At 37.4% G+C, this 16,908-nt stretch overlaps 1 protein-coding gene across 2 annotated transcripts in view; it reads right to left on the bottom strand.

Moving 5' to 3' along the window:
- Positions 1–1,905: 1,905 nt before the first annotated feature.
- Positions 1,906–16,908, bottom strand: part of LOC125006971 (CD276 antigen homolog) — a 62,198-nt gene continuing 47,195 nt past the window's right edge. Inside the window, exons 3-6 of one of the 2 annotated variants that reach the window (XM_047583520.1) lie at positions 7,989–8,027; positions 6,663–6,938; positions 4,651–4,743; positions 1,906–2,493 (exon numbers count right to left, since the gene is read on the bottom strand). In XM_047583520.1, the coding sequence (XP_047439476.1) occupies positions 2,474–2,493; positions 4,651–4,743; positions 6,663–6,938; positions 7,989–8,027 (428 nt within the window). In that variant the 3' untranslated portion in view covers positions 1,906–2,473. Of the gene's footprint in view, positions 2,494–4,650; positions 4,744–6,498; positions 6,939–7,988; positions 8,028–8,262; positions 8,587–12,601; positions 13,168–16,908 lie in introns of those variants that run through there. The other variant, XM_047583518.1, reaches the window with a different exon arrangement.

The raw sequence follows: 16,908 nt of genomic DNA, 5'->3' as shown, positions 1-16,908 counted from the left end.
GCACTTAAGGTGCTTCTTCCCCCGATGTCTGACAAGGGAAGATATTACCTGGGATGTGGATGAGGTGTTGTGGCCAGACCAGCTGTGCGGCAAGATGCTGCCTAATTATTTTTGTTGTCTATTTTTTTTTTTTTCAGTTAACATGTGTGTATCTGCAAATATTTCTGTGCATGTGAATAATCTGAAGAATTTTGTACAAGTTGAACTATTTTAGTATCATGACAAGCATACTAAAGATGAGAGTGATTTACATCAGCCCAACAGTGTGTGGTTGCTTAGACAGAAATCTGGTAATATGCATGACATGCGTGCCACTTGGTGACAATGCTATAAGCATTTCGTGTGTGGTTTTGTGAACTGTGTTAAGTATTTTGATAAAACCACACTAGTTTGCAAAGTTGTGTTTTAGCAATTGGAAAAAACTGTAAGCTCAAAGAATAACTGATCCAAAATCATGCCGTCACATCCACCTGTCAGTTTCCCTTCCAATGTGCTGAAGGCACCTCATTGCATTATTGTAAAAAAAAATCCTAAAACTTTCCTCATTACCATTTACTGCTAACAAAAAGTTGCTTTGAACAAGAACTTAAAGAAAAGTACTTAAAAAGTTGCCTTCTTCATTTCAGTTCTCCCACACAGCTTCCATCTAGCTAGCAGTAAGCTCCCAGAGTTGTGCACCACTCAAGGAATGAGGCTTTATACCATTTCCTGTTTAAACAAACTAACTTCCTGTTTTAGTAATTGTGATTATAGTAGTGTTTGTGAGAGTATGATGTAACATGTGCAAATATGATATATATTTTAAATTAAGTTTGACACATGAACTCAGAGAGAAAGCAATGTGTAGATCCATGACACTGGGACTGTAGCAGCAACCCAGAAATAATCAGAGGAAGAAAATTAAATAGATGTAATAAATAATAGCAAAAAAGAATCTATAACTTGGAATGAACAGGTTTAAACTTGATCCTAATGTTTGATTAATTTATATTCTCAACAGCAAGAGGGTTTAAACTCGTCCAGAATGAGCTGGATGTGAATATTAACCTATTAAATAAATAGACGTGGTCTCCAGATGATCAAAACACGATTCAACGTTGACATGAGCAATGATGGAGATTTGTCTCCCTCTGGTGGAGAAATTATGAACTGCACGAGAGAAACTATGATTATTTGCGCGTTCCTGTGGCCACTATCAGTAACTACAACTGTCCACATGGAGGTAGAATGTTCACTGCCCTCTGGTGGTCACAGCGTGGTACATACACAACACAACCAGTGAATAAAAATAGCAAAGGGGGGCACACTGAACATGGATACACACTGTAAAAAGAAACAAACTAATCACTACTAGAAGATACATTTTAAAACAAACTGACTAAAGGTGGATAAACCGAAGTTCAAAATGAAATGTTTAAATGACACCTGGTTATTTTTGTTCTTTAAAATAAAATTCTGCAGGGAAATCTTTCCTAAATAAGAAAGGTTTACTAATAAGCAACTACACTTAATTGAGGCTACTTATTTCCTATTTGTTATACAGGCCAAGTCAACACCTTGTGCTGTTTTTCATGTTGTTTTTTTAGTTGTTCCTGAAGTGCTTATGCGTGTGTGTCTGTGTCAGGCTGCATATTATTTGACATTTACTTTAATTTCTTAGTTTAAACTCATTTTCCAAACAGGAAGAGAATTGGCTTTATGTCCTGTACTGCAGTCAGCCACCAGGGGGCCTCGTTTCTCTCATCAAGGTCTGATCACACAAAGAAACAGTTTGATTATTGTCATGTTCTATTTAAACATCCTGATAGAAATAATAAAGCACATCATGAAACCACATGATGATCAACAAATGCATCATCTCTTAACAAAATCAGAGCTGAACTCCTTCATCAATGACTCGATTAAATTAAATATTTGATGTGTTAAAATCATCTGCTATTTTTTCCTGATTTATATTTTAATTGAAGTTATTGTCTTTGGATTGCAAACATTGAAAGGCTCTAAGGAAAAGGTGCATTTATTATATTTTTTGAGCTGAACCACTAAATGAAATACATATATATTCAAATATCATAGTCAACAAGACCGTCGTGTTTCTGTTCGTAACTGTACATGAGAGATTCATATTTATCAATTGATAAAAAGAAGCAACATGCTGTATAAAACAATATGAATCAAAGTCACATTAGATTCAAGTCACAATGAGACACAGCAGAGTTGAAAAAAAAAAATTTGAAACCAAGAGAAACAATTTCAAACTTCACCAGCAGACAGAAAAAACACAACTCAGCACCTCAGTGTTAATAAACAAACTTCTTTCATTAACTTGAACCTGAACATCTTCTGAATGAGAACAAAAGATGAGTCACTGAATAGTTTCAGTGGTCCTCACAAGAATAAAAACAGACTAGAATGAATCAGGTTGGTCCAGCTGTCGACTCTCCTGTCACTTCAGTGGATGAGATTCTTTTTCTTAAACTACACCACCTCTGCCTGCAGGAAAGAAAAGAAACATATTAAGTATACAAGGATGAGTGGTGAAAGTCTTCAAGATTGAAACAGCTAAAAGTGTCTTAGTATGAGAAATGAAATAAATGATGTTGTTCTGATCCACTCCTCTTGTTCATACTTCCTCCTGTGATAGTGGTCAAAAGCCACAATCCTCATTGTGAACTAAACCAGATTGTAAAGTTCAGATGAAGCTTCATCAGTCTCAGTCAGACTCAAATCAAGTGTCTCTCTTCACAAGTTACTGTCACTTTAGAACTTAAAGGAAGAGAAAGACTGAAAGGACATTTGGTTTGATGAAGGAGAAAACTTTGACAAATATCCAGTGGATGAAGTCAGACTGCTGAAAGCCTCACATTAAGTCCAGATAATAGAATGAGGACTGGAGACTGTGTCCTGTCCATGTTAGGATCAGTATGAACAGGAGGAAGGATTACAGCAATCACACACAGGTTCAGTCATCATGAGTGGAAACATGAACACAAGGTTTCATTTCTCACTAAACTACTGTCAAGACTCTGGACACGGAAACAGAGGTAGGAAGAAGATGATGTTGTCTGATCAGATTTACTGGTAGAATAAGAATTAGTTAAACTTACATTTTAAAAGAAAAAAGAAAAACAACAGCTTAGTTGTCACAACTCATAAGCCTTTAATTTAATTCAGTGAGAGCTGACATGTAAATGTCAGCGTATTACTGTATTTATATGGAGGACTGTATAGTATGAATAAACTGGTTAAGCTACATAAAGCACATTTACTTCACTGTTCACCTCTTTAAAAGCAGATCTGACCTAGAAAATGAACTGAAATATGGTAATGTATATGAAATATGTTAAGACTAGATGTCCTCACAGTTTTGGCCTGAAACACCAAACTGATTCTCGTGTTAAATTACAGACGTACTACTTGCTTGTAGACATTGTTGACCATCATCAGGACCTGAAATAGTTGTTGTTGATTGAGAACCTGCAGAGGCCTGTTTCACAAAGCAAGCTCAATTTATCCGGTTTTACTCTAACTTATCCAGCTGAACCTATCCAGAACAATGACAATCTGGATAAGTGGTATCACGACGCTGGTTATCATCTCGCTAACTCAGGTTTGTCTTGTTGTGAATCGAATGAGGGCGGGTTGCAAGGCAGCAGAACAATCACAATCATGAGGCTGATCCACCAGCAAAAAGGAGCAAAGACTGATTCTCCTCAGATATGAAGAAGAAAAAGTAAATCTCACTGGAAATCTCGAAAAGTCAAACACTGCAGCTGCATCAAAGAGAGGCCATAAGGTAAAGGACTGTAGATTGCATAAATGCGTAAATTACACATAAGGCTCAATTAGTTTATATTTAATGCAGCCATGAAACCCAATCACTGTGCTGCATTGATGAATCACGTGTATGATCATTAGTCTCATTCCCCCAGATGTAACAGCTCTGGAGTAAAAAGAACGTGGGAGCAGATAAAACTAAGAACAACATCATTTCATCTGGGGAGTTGGATTTCTTAATGTTACATGGGCTACAATAAAGATAGAAACTGATAACACAATTACATCATATCAATACATCAGGTTGTTGTCCTGAATGAAATGATCCTGATTCCGAGCTGTGTTTGAGCTTAGCGGGGACAAACGGCTAAAACATCCTCTTCTTTTTGTGATTATCTCCTGGAAGATGCGTTCACGTCGTTACGCTCTTCTAGTGATTTGGGCTCCAATCTCAGTCAGGTCTTCAATGAAAGGACACGTGATTCTTTCCTGAACAGCTGATTGGCCGGTGGGCGGAGCCTTTTATCGGATTCAGATAAATCCTGACAGTTACCCTGACCTAAAGCAGGTTATCCGTTCAGAGTAAGTTACCATGGTAACGTAGCTCCATAAGGATGAATCCAGCATCATGAAACCAGAAACTTAGAGTTAACCCTGAAGTTACCACACTAAATATATAATCCTGCTTCGTGATACAGGCCTCTGGAAGATAGATAGACAAATAAATAAAGAGACTAAATCCTTTAAATATCAAGTAAATAAAGAATAAAACACACCTCTCAACATGGGATACAAAATATCATGAATATGTAAATGAACTTATCTTCATTACAGTTATTACAGTTTATTGGTAGAAAGATTATTTAAACTTACCTTTAAATTTTCTTTTGTAAAAAACAACAGCAGTCACAAGTAAAACAATGACAAGAAGAACAATGGCAACAACAAGAGCAATCACAATGGGCCCTGTAACACAAGACATTAAGTTATTGTGACACTAAGAAAGTTTCATGTAGAGACAGTTCCTCATCAGAGAGAACAGCAGCATGTGTTGATGGTCCTGAAATCTAAACTGTAGCAGTCAGTGCAGATTAAAAGCAGGCTCAGTGATGTCAGCATGGATCTAATGTCCAGTTTCCTCCTGCTTGGGTTCACAGCTAACAGCTTGCTTTAGGTTTTGGTGTCAGTAGTGAGGAGGCTGATGTTGTAGCATCCTCCTCTTTCTGAGACGTGTTGTTCATCAGTATGAAGGAGCTTTGAATCTCTGTCCTGCCTCTCTACTTTAGCCTTTTCCATGTGACTTGTGCTTTTCCTCCTGCTGTGATCCTGAGATGTGAAAACATGTCTGACAGTCTGTCTGGAGGTTTTCTCCACCCTGAGCCCAGGCTGGGATGGACTCTGGACTACATCTCAGAGACATCTTCATCTGATGATGCTTCTATTGGAGTTTTACTGGAGGACGATCAGAAAGGAGCCACATTTCTGACCGTGCAACAAGAACAGAACGTTTTATAAAAGGTAGAATTTATTGTCGTGGAGTCCAGTAGTTTACAGAGGAGTTGACTAAGTGAGATTTTTGATCATGAATTGTAATTTTAAATGGAAACTGTTCACATTACAAAAGAGTCGTAATTATTAATTTGAACCAAAATGCAGCTGATCAGAGATTTAACTGGAGTGGATTTTATCTTAATTTTCATTTAAAACTAGAAACATTAATGTTCGAAATAATTTAGATGTCAAGAAAATGAAACTCTGAACAAGACCAGAGGGGAATCTAGAAGAGGACTAAGGAAACTAAGGAAAATAAAATAAAGTGTTTCCCTGTTTATTACTCAGATATTTTCTAAGCTCTATTTTATGTCCATCTTCTCTTTAAGTCAAAACCTAATAGTGTTTTTTCTTCAGTTCTGCTGCAGTGAATGAAGCAGCTGTTAGGAAGCTGCAGTCATTGTAGAGGAAATAAGTTCATCACATTTAACATATTTAGACAAACAAGTATGTGATGCTCTTTGAAACTGGTCTCCAGATAAATGTGGTCTATTTGAACAACACCACAAGGAAAATTCTTCTTTTTTAAATCATCTATTAGACAGAAATATCAACAGATGTAATATTCCAGTAACTAAACCTTCTGCACCTTCAGCAGATTTAACTTCTCCTCTGACATTTTCACTCTTTCAGCATTAATTTCTTCATTTCTTCATTTCATTTCTTCCTTTATGTTCATGTTTTTACTGAAATTAATCCAGTACATTCATTCGCACCATTAAGACACGATTTCAAACAATTGATCTGCTCTAAATTAACTCCTATGACACCTGTAATGTTTTTCTAACATGTTATAAAGGTGTTTGTTGATTCTAGAGAAGATTTCTTCATCTTAATTTAACAGTGCTGCATTAAATCCTCCTTCATGACTGATCTCATGTTCAGTTGATGTTGAATCAGAGTCAGAAAGATGATGATTCACCTGGAGGATCATTGTGGAGGATGGAGTTTGTGGTGATGATAAACTGGACTGAATTAAACACTAAAGTGTTTCTGTTATTTAGTCTAACCACTGACTACAATGTCAAAACAATAGGAACACGTGTCAATTCAATAGTATTTAAAATGAAAACACAGTTGAATCAACATGTGTCAGTGATTAGAAACTAAAGCTGAACACCAGAACCTTCATGGAGACTAGATTTAGAGCAGGACTGTTATATTAGAATGAATTCACTGCTGTGCCTAATAAACTGGCCAGTGACTGTATGTTGAACTACTGAGGTCAGAATCAGTGATGTGTTGTGTTGTTTTATCCTGAGTGGAGTTCTTAATAATCTGCTCCACTAATGTATTAATATGGGATGGCCACAATATTAGAAACAAACACTCACCTTGTAAAGTTACTTGTATCTTAGAATCAACCTGATGACAGATTTCTTCTTGTGTGGAAACACAATGATAGTCACCGGACTCCACAGAGGCCTTGAGGATGATGGTGAATTTACCTTCACTTTCTGTGACTTGTGGTTCTTCAGCAGGAACTATGTTGTTATCACTGTCCAACCACTGGACTTCAGGTTTTAAAGGCACACTTTGAATTTTACACTCCAGTTGAGCCTCGAAATAAGCTTGATTAAGATTTGTGACACATGGCTTTGGAGACAAACCTGTGAACACACAATAAAAAAAAAAGCTTTAACAAAATCAGATAACGACACTCACAAGTTTTGGTTTTCTGGAAAATAATGTGAATATAACGTGATTAAGTCTAAATAAAAATTCACCGAACCTCTCAGCAGCTTGAAATTTGAATAGAATTTCAAGGATAGAATAAATAACATTAAATAAATAGTCACTGAAATTATCATATATATGAAACTAAAAATTATAAGAGACAAAAAAAAAGATGCCTTCAGCCAGAGACTGCACCTTTAAATCCAGAAAATTCTTTCTTGGACATACAAAGAACATACATCTGTCCAAACCAATTCATCCCTGTCCTCATGTCATTTTCTCTCCAAAATGTCTTTATTCAGGAAATTCATGACTGTCATTATGTATCTTAAGTCTTTTTACCATATCATCCTTGAATTAACTTCACTTGGTTTTCCAGCTTTTTGGTTAGCTACTTTAAACCTGATGCATTATGTAAATATTATTTGTATTTTTAACATATTTACTATAATATAGTTATCATATTATTTAGTCGTTCCTTTTTCCCACGAAGATCAGTAAAGTCCTATGTTCGAACACTTTAATAAAAGAAGAACCTGGTAATCTGACAGCTGAGACGTCTCAATCAGTGTCAGAGGATCATTACAGAAACACTGACTGAAACTGGATTCATTAGAATGGAAATAAAGAACATCACTGGTATATATGTATAAAATATTAATAATGTCTCCATCAGTGATACATGGAGATGTAAAGATCATCTGATTTTAACCTACACAGCTGCAACAGCTAATACCAAAACCTTTATCAATATTAGTGCATCATAAATAAAGTACTGAGAATCATCCAGACGTCAAAAATGTACTTTCTATAGTTTCAGGTCACTTCATTTATATAAAAACTATTTACAAACCTTCTACAGGATTAAAACTGGTACAAACTAAAGAGATGTTGGTGTATAAATGTGTCCAATAATCAGTGATTAGTTTCATCACATCCAGGTTAGATCGTTCATCAGTGACGTCATCAGAATCAGGTCTTACCTCCTATTTTGTCCCCCGTTCTGTCTTTTAAGATACAATCTAAAAGAGAAAAGAAAATGTATGTTAGAGTTGTTTGTGTGAAATCATCAACCTGACAGTCAAATAAAACTGAAGACAAGAAAAGAAATGATCACCCCGTTTATTACAAAAATATTTTATGATCTAAACTGTTTTTCTGACTGATGATCATTTGACTTGAGTTCATCTGGGACACATGAACCAGTCACTTCTGTAAATAATCAGGAGTCTTTAACTGTTTCATGGAAGTACTCACCAACAATGAGCTCAATGATGGATCTTGTCCTTCGCCGAAAAAATGGAAAAATACAGCTGTACCTTCCACTGTCTGTCTTCGTTATGTTTCTGATAACTATGGAGGCATTACCAGACTGGAGCTGATCTTCAAAATGAAAGACTCGACCTTTGAACTGTGGATCTTGACGTGAACGTCCGTTATTAGAATGAGTTCCTGCAGCGTACTGGAACACCTCCTTCTGATCATCTTTCTTCCAGTCAAAGGTATCAGACCGAATGTTGGTAGAGTCTAAGGAACAGGGTAAAATGACGTCTTCATCTGTTTTCACTCTCATCTTGGTGACTGAAAGACAAAAACATTTATTGTGTTAATCAGTGTGTTCACATCCAGAGTGATCAGTCAGTAACACAGTTTACATGTTTCACCACCAACATTATTGGCTTTTCTATTAGAATATTGAAACTATTTCACTATTATCATGTTTCACTATAGAAATCATACGAGTGTTCAGTTAACAACTGGACAACAGCTTCATTAAATGTTCATCTGGTTTTAATTAACTGGATTCAACTAAACAACTGTCTTGTTGTTTCATGTCACCTCGAGGTTGCTGGAGTCTATCCCAGCTGTCATCGTGTGAGAGGCGGGGTACGCCCTGGACAGATCACCAGCCTATCACAGGGCTAACACAGAGACAAACAACCATTCGCACTTAAAGTCACATCTAGGGTCAATTTAGGGTCACCAATTAGCCTAACAAGCATGTCTTTGGAGGTGGGAGGAAACCGGGAAAAACCCACACAGACACTGGGAGAACATGCAAACTCCACCTAGAAAGGCCTGAGCTGGATCAAACTGGGAGGCATCAGTGTTAACCACAGAGCCACTGTGCCGCCCTCACGGAACTTCATAAATTGTAAATAAGAAAGCTGTAAATTCCAGAAATGCTTCTCCATCCCACCTTCAACACAGCTCCAGCTGATTCATAATGTTAGAAGCTGTTTGATATTAATACCTGCTGAGTTTTAAGCCTGCTACACTTCTCCCAACATGGACAGATAAATCAATGAATGCAGGTGCAACCCCTCCCCTCAGCCCAGGTACAGAAGCAGAGTACAGTAATCTTTCTGGGAACCTGTTGTTATGAGGCTCTTCTGTCAGATAATCCTCCAGATCAGTGAAACTACACTAACAGGCATTTCTGATCGGATGAGAAACAAAAATGTTTATGCATGGGAGAGAAAGAAGGAGGAAGCTCAGGTTCTCATTCAAATGTAGTCACATAAGAAACATAAGAACAGAAGTCATGGTTCAGTAGAAATAATCTTCATATTTTAAACTGAGACAAGCAGAAACAAACATGACTCTGTCATTAAAACTAGTTGACACGATAAAAGGGTCATCGCGTCCTGACTTGATGAACTTCTGTGTTAGTATCAGCTTCATGTGAATCATGGTGTCAAATCTGCACATGGGAAAAAAACACTGAACAACATTGACTCTGGCTGAAATCCAATAAATCTGTGTCTCCATCAGCGGAACAGAGAGACATCTGAAAAACTGACATTTTTACTAAATGGAATCATCATCCTTCAAACATCCTGATAACAACGAGTCACTGATGTTACTGAACCTGATCTAAAGAAATCTGCAACTGCATCACAACAATGATAATGTAGCACACTGTGGCTCCTCCTGACATGGAAGTGGTGGAAAGGCCAAAGTGTGGAGAAAGAAGATCCTGTAAAAGCCTGGAATAGTATCACAAATAAAGAATATAACAGTTTGGTGATGTCGATGGGTCACAGGCTTGAGGCAGTCATTGCAAGGAAGGGTTATGCCACCAAATATTAAATGTTATTTACTTAAAGATGATTTGTTCCATTACTTTTGGTCACCTGAAAATGCTGTGGTGTAATACAAATGAGTGATATATATAAGTTGTTTAACACATCTAGATGTAAATACCAGGAAATAAAAGCTGACATTCTGAACTCTTGTCTCATACTCATCTTTTGATCTTAAACCCAAATGTCTTCAGTGAACAAATTTGCTGTTCCAATACTTTTGGAGGGGACTGAGCGATATTGATGAAAAGAAGTGATCACCGCTGACAAGTCTCTAGCAACTCTAGCAACTAAAAGAAAGAACAGTGTCAAAAACTCTTGCTGAATCTGAAGGAGCTTCATTCTACAATTGGCACAATTGAATCCCCTCACGTTCAGCTCCAACACTCTCCTTATATACACAAAAAGACTTAGTCACCATACAGCTGGTACTTTAACACCTGAAAGGTGATCAATAACCTTTAACCTAACATCTTTAGGAGAACCCTGGAGGAGGACAATATACCTTGTGTCGGTATCAAACGTGAGTTTCATTCCACTCCGTCGCAGTTCATCCTTTCATTACAACACGACCATAATGACACTAAGAGAGTTGGTAGGTGTAATATTTAAAGTGGACGAAGCCATGTTTGTTCAGTCAACCAGATCAGATTTTCATGCCACTTTTCCTTCTCTGCGTCCACAGTATTAATCTGCTAGACTGCGCAGTCATGTTTTTCTGCTCGGATTGAGCCAATAAAGAATTCTTGGTTATCCTCCTCCAGTGTTGGGGAACTTACTCAAAAACAAGTAATTAGTTACTTCTGTAAATTGTAATGAGATTACTTACTAGTTACTGCATTTGAAAAGTAACTTCACTACTTATGTTACTTTACTTTTCCATTTCTTAATTTATCGAGTAGATACATGGACAAACATCATAGCCCTATTATCACTTAATGTTTATTCTATAAATGTAGACAACATGGCTTAGCTATGACATCATAAGTGTGTCTTCCTCTCATTCTCTTGCAGCAAAGAGCAGCGTTTTTACGTTTAAAACTAATGCCGTCTATCCAGTGCACCGTCATTCCTCAGTAACTTTTGTTCCAGGCTGTCAGGCCGGGACTCGAAGTAGGACTCAGAATGCAGAGATAAGGAATGACAAAAGGCTTTTATTGGATTCTCCAGAGATCTCAGACAGAGAGACAAACAATTGGCTACAAAAAACCTAGACACTAACTCTGACTACTGAGAACAAAAAACTCTCCAGAAGGAGGAAAAACTCAAATCAAAGAAACAAATCGAAAAACACAAAAACACTCCGAATGGAGGAAAACCTCAGGACTAAGGATCTAAACTAAGGAAAGAATTAACAAACAAAAACTCTCTCTTCGAGAGGAATAACTGGCTTACTTGGCAGCTTCTATGGGGTGTAGACATGAAACAAGGCTCGGGTGCAGGTCGACGACAATAACACTCTGGCACAAGACAAGGGGAACACAGACTACTTAAACACATGGAGGGAAATAGGGGACAGGTGGAAACACTTAGGGCAATCAGACTGAGACACATGAGGAAAGGCAAGTGACCTGAAACGAGAGGAGAATTACTTTTCAAAATAAAACAGGAAATGACAGGACAAAACAACCCCAAGACAAGACACCCTCACCACGGTGTGACACAGGCGGGTCAAATGTGGTGGACACATGATCCAGGGACTCGAAAGTTCTTTTAAACTTGGATTCCACGTCGGAATAACACTTGTCCAAGTAACGGGAAAATGTTTTCCTGTCGGACATTGGCTTGCGAGCAGTGTTGGGCGCTTTACTTTTAAAAAGTAATTAGTTATAGTTACTTCTCCTAAATAGTAACCGAGTTAGTAACTGAATAGAACAAAAGGCTGCTGATATTAGAATAAATCACTGTGTCCTGTACAAGGCCCGATATCTGCCTCCAAATCCCCCCTTTTCTCGGATACAGTGCACTGCCATGATCTTTAAAAGTGTGAGATCGCTATACAAGCTGGATATAAACACAGTCGCACAGTCGCCGTGCGCTTCCATTAACGATTATGTAACAACGCATTTGATTTGTTTGATTGAAAAAAAAAAAGGAGCATAAATCTCTGCCCTTCAGAGATCAGTCTTCATGGGAGTAGAACAGAACTTGTTTTTGAGCTGAAGCTTCTACAACGATTCAGAACCAGTGACGGCTCGCAGCTTTCCCTCCACTACCTCATTGCTGCCGCTTACCTCTGCTAGCTGGGTCGGAGTGTGAAATTGTTGTCCAGTGTTAAAAACACACCAGATTATAACAAACATGCAAACCCTGAGCATGTCTATTATAGCAGTAGAAAGAACCAGCAGCATGCTGTCAGTAAATGGCATCATATTTAAACTAAGTCACGTAAAGTAGCAGGTGCATTCTGCCGTTATCCAGACCTACTCACAGAACTAAGATAACAGATGTGAAACATCCACATCCAGACACTGTAAAGATTATATCAGATATATATTCGATTTTCTCACCTTCGTCACCAAACGTTGTTCCAGAGCAGGTCAGGAGACAGAAACACACGAGAGGAAGAAGCTCCATCTCTGTCCAAGTCCTCTGAAGGAGAAACATCGTAACATCAGTTTATCTGTTCAGATATAAGGAATCTTGAGGCCACTCCTCACAGCTCAACCGACGCATCCAGGACACTTTCGATTTCTAGACTTAATGTACAAGCAGCAACAAGCCAACACTTCCGGTGAAATCCTTCAGAACAGAAGCTCCGTTATTTCCAGAGAAATAAAGTCGATGACTGAGCACAGAAAGGTGAAAGGACTCAGGTTCAGGCTGATTATGGTGAAGTTAATTCCATCTGGATGAGGAAGCAGACTTCACTCTGGAGTCTTGGAGGCTAAAGTCAGCTGCAGCTCTTCACACTGACTGTTAATGTGGAGAAAAGAAAACTAGTTCTTAGAATCTGACATATACTATTAATTCCCATTTCCTCTTTCAGTCATTTCTGACTCCATCTGACCTGAACCATCAACACAAACCGTAACAATATGACCACGATTAAAGGCTCATTTCCCCAAATTAAAGGAGGTTTCATGTGTGTTTATTAAAGGTCGTCATCTCATCTCCATCCACCACAGCCTGAGAATAAAACCCAGTTAAAGAGAGAAATTCATCTAATAGACAACAACTCTGAGAAACTATCATGAGTTACTGAAGAATCTAACCTCAGATGAACTGTGTGAACAAGAGGATTAACGTTCAGTGTTCACTTTGACTCCAGAACAAACTACGTTTTTTAAAGCTGTCATTGTGGAGCCTGTGGTTTCTAGTGAGAGATTAAATCCAGTTCAACAGCAACACAAACTAGATCCTCCACAATGATCATCCAGGTGAATTCTCACCTTTCTGGGGCTGTTTCTACATCAGCTGAATGTTAGAACATGAAGAATGAAGGAATATTTAGTGGAGGGCTGTTATATTAGAACACATTCATGTGCACTAGTGTACCTAATGTTTTACCAAGTAGGTGTATAATATCATAATTATCCTGACATGAGGTAAAGCTGCAAGGCCAGCCTCAGAGTGAAGAGATAAATGAGACTCTGAACATTCTCATCTTCTGTCATCAGATGTATCTACATTTGAAGCTAAATATGTGAACAGAATTTGTTAACAAACACTCTTGAATCATGTTCTTTATGTGAACTCAGTAACTGTAGCTTTTCACCCCATCTTCATTGAATCCGTCCTTTAAGGTTTCCAGTGAAGACTCATCATGTTCTTCTTCATATTTTCGTCATCTGTCTATTTAATTACTTGTGTGTGTAATTACATTTAAACCTGTCATTACCTGATGATCATAAAGCTTAATTTTTCTGATTCTGATTGTGAGACTGAAACAGGTCTGAACAAGAACTCACTCATATTCTCATGCCTGTATTTTACTTATCTGCTGCACATTTTTTCTTCTTGGATATTTTTCTGAGCATCCATCAGCCATTTGTTTGTCAAACCTGCTGCTGGTTCATTTTCTTTTAATTAATTTTTATTCAACACCTCGTGCTTTGTGCTGTTCTGGGTGTATTTCACAGTTTTTGTGTTTTGTTCTGATCATTTCATGTAGTTCACTAGAGATTTTTACAATTTCTTTTAGAACCAGAGTGGGACCAACTTTGTAAACTGTAATTGTTGAACCCCTGTCCTCATACACACATTAAAAATAAATTCATTAATATTTGGAAACGTCTGCTTTTAGAAATGGACAAATAATACTGAACTCTTATTATTTTACTTTCCTCGCTTACCAACCATTAAGTTATTAGAACACTTTCCTCTTGCACTTTTAATCTCTCCAACTTTATTTTGAAGGGCTGGCTTCCAGTGGCGGCTGTTTCTTCCCAGCTGTAACAGCTTATCTACTTTATTATTTTATTATGTCGAGGTGATTTATTGAGCCATGAAGCTCAAAGGTCGTCATAATCTGTACCACACCCAATAAACTTTATCTTTACAAACCAGGAAGAAAGAGGAAGAAAGATAGACAAGCTCCTCTACAGGAAATAAAGACAAACTACAGGCAGCAAACACATCCAGATTTAATTCAGACGTTCAATTACTTTCAGGTCGTCTCTTTGTGTGTTCTTGGCAGTTCAACCTGGCAGATAGACAGCCCAGCAGGGATGAAAGGTCGGTTTGACAAGCAAAACAAAAGTAAATCATTTTCACCTGGTGGCGAGGTTTTAGTTTTGCTTCAGATCCGTGGATCTAGCTCGGAAGCTCCACATACTGGACCTCATCTTGTGCAAAATAAATGTTGGTGATATTGGTGATATTGGTGGTCTTGTCCACTCCAGATCATCACTGCAGATCTCGTCTCTGTCATGTCAACATGTTGAAGCTGTACCATGAGAGGGAGCAAAACCTCATGCCAAGATAGCGGAAGTTAATATGTCCAGAGCGAAAGCGACCTCTTATTGTAGAGTGGTTCAGAGGAGCTGTCCGGTGCTGAAGTGACTCCTCCTTGTGTCTGGCAGTAAAGAGGGCTTATCAACATGTAACACACGTTGAATACCAATCAAAAATTAAAAAATATCACTGACAAAACCATATTTAATAATCTTAGAGACACCATTTGGCTGATATCAGATAATAGACTCAAAGACCAACAACCATCTGTCCTGTAACCTCTTAAATCTATTAAACAAATGTATTCACATCAATATTGTAAATTTTGTTGTTGTTGCTGTTAATTCACAAAATGAAGTAATTTTATTTACACCTCTAAATAATATTTAAGTTACTGTTTGCCACTTTGTCTGCACTGTTTTTGAATGTATCTTTCATGGTGGTGTCATTCTTCACATTTACTGTAGCCTTTGGGTGTTCTTCAACATGAGGATCAGGTTTTAATAATAAAGCTCTTGAATGTCTTGTTTGAGTCTAAATAGTTTTCAGAGAACCTCAGAATAAAATCTGAAGCTGGATTAACCTCCACACATTTACAGCAGCGTTTATCAAGGAGCTCAGTCTGTATGAATATAATTATAACTAGACCACTTTTTTAGTCTGTCCCACTCAGATGTATGATAATTCCTCCCTTCACTGCAGACACACTTGATGAACTTCAGTTTAATTTCCTCCCCGCAGATTGTTTCCTCTTCAGCTTCAGGAAGATGAGCCCTAGCTGTCACATGAGTTCAAGAGTAGGAAACAAAATGTATTTAATGAAAACTTACAAACAGATCTTAAGGCACTGCAGGGATGGCAGGGTAATCCTAACACACAATTCCACAAATCACAGGTGAAATGAACGAGAGTGGAGCACACAAGGAGAAATGAATACAATAATCAAATGGTGGAAAAACACATTATCAATATTGTTGTGTCAGCTTCGCTTAGTATCAGGTCAACGCCTTGTGCTGTTCATGTCTTTTTAGTGTGAAGTTGTTGTCCCTTAAGTGTTTTGTGTGTGTGTTTCAGGCACATCATTTGACATTTACTTTCATTTGTTAGTTAAAATTCCTTTTCCAAACAGGAAGAGAATGGGCTTTATGTCCTGTACTACAGTCAGCCACCAGGGGGCCTCATTTCTCTCTTCAAGGTCTGATCTCACAAAGAAACAGTTTGATTATTGTTATGTATTATTTAAACATCCTGATAGAAATAATAAAGCACATCATGAAACCACATGATGATCAACAAATGCATCATCACTTAACAAAATCAGAGCTGAAGTCATTCGTCAATGAATTGATTAAATTAAATACTTGTGTTGTGATGTGTTAAAATCATCAGCTGATTTTTCTCGATTTTATTCAAAGTCATTCCCTTTGGATTATAGACAGGTTGTAAGGAAAACGTGCATTTGATTTTTTAATTCATTGAAGAAACAGGTGAATCATTAATCGATTACTCATCAACAGGAAGAAATAATCTTGTGCTGGACCACTAAATGAAAAACATTTCCCATATATATATTCAAATATCACAGTTAAAAAGAGTGTAATGTTTGTGTTCTTAACTGTACATGAGAGACTCATGTTAACAGATAAAAAAAGCAACAAATAAAACAATATAAATCAAAGTCACATTAAATTCAACTCTAAATGATATGATTTAGTGCAACAGCTTTAGTAAAGTCTGGTGTTTTTCTCTGACTCATTGAACAATGACCAAGAGTGTGATCAGAAAAAGCTGCAGCTTGAATTAAACTATGAATAAAAGAAAACAAAACAAAACAAAAAAACTCCTTTTACTTTCATCTCTCTACAACTCATGTTAATTCTACTGTACGTTGCTTTTGTTGTTGTTATTTCATTCCTCTGCA

This window comes from Mugil cephalus, chromosome 4 (genome assembly GCF_022458985.1).
Source record: "Mugil cephalus isolate CIBA_MC_2020 chromosome 4, CIBA_Mcephalus_1.1, whole genome shotgun sequence".
In the NCBI taxonomy this organism is placed as follows: Eukaryota; Metazoa; Chordata; class Actinopteri; order Mugiliformes; family Mugilidae; genus Mugil; species Mugil cephalus.
This window is presented reverse-complemented; position numbering and strand designations above follow the sequence as displayed.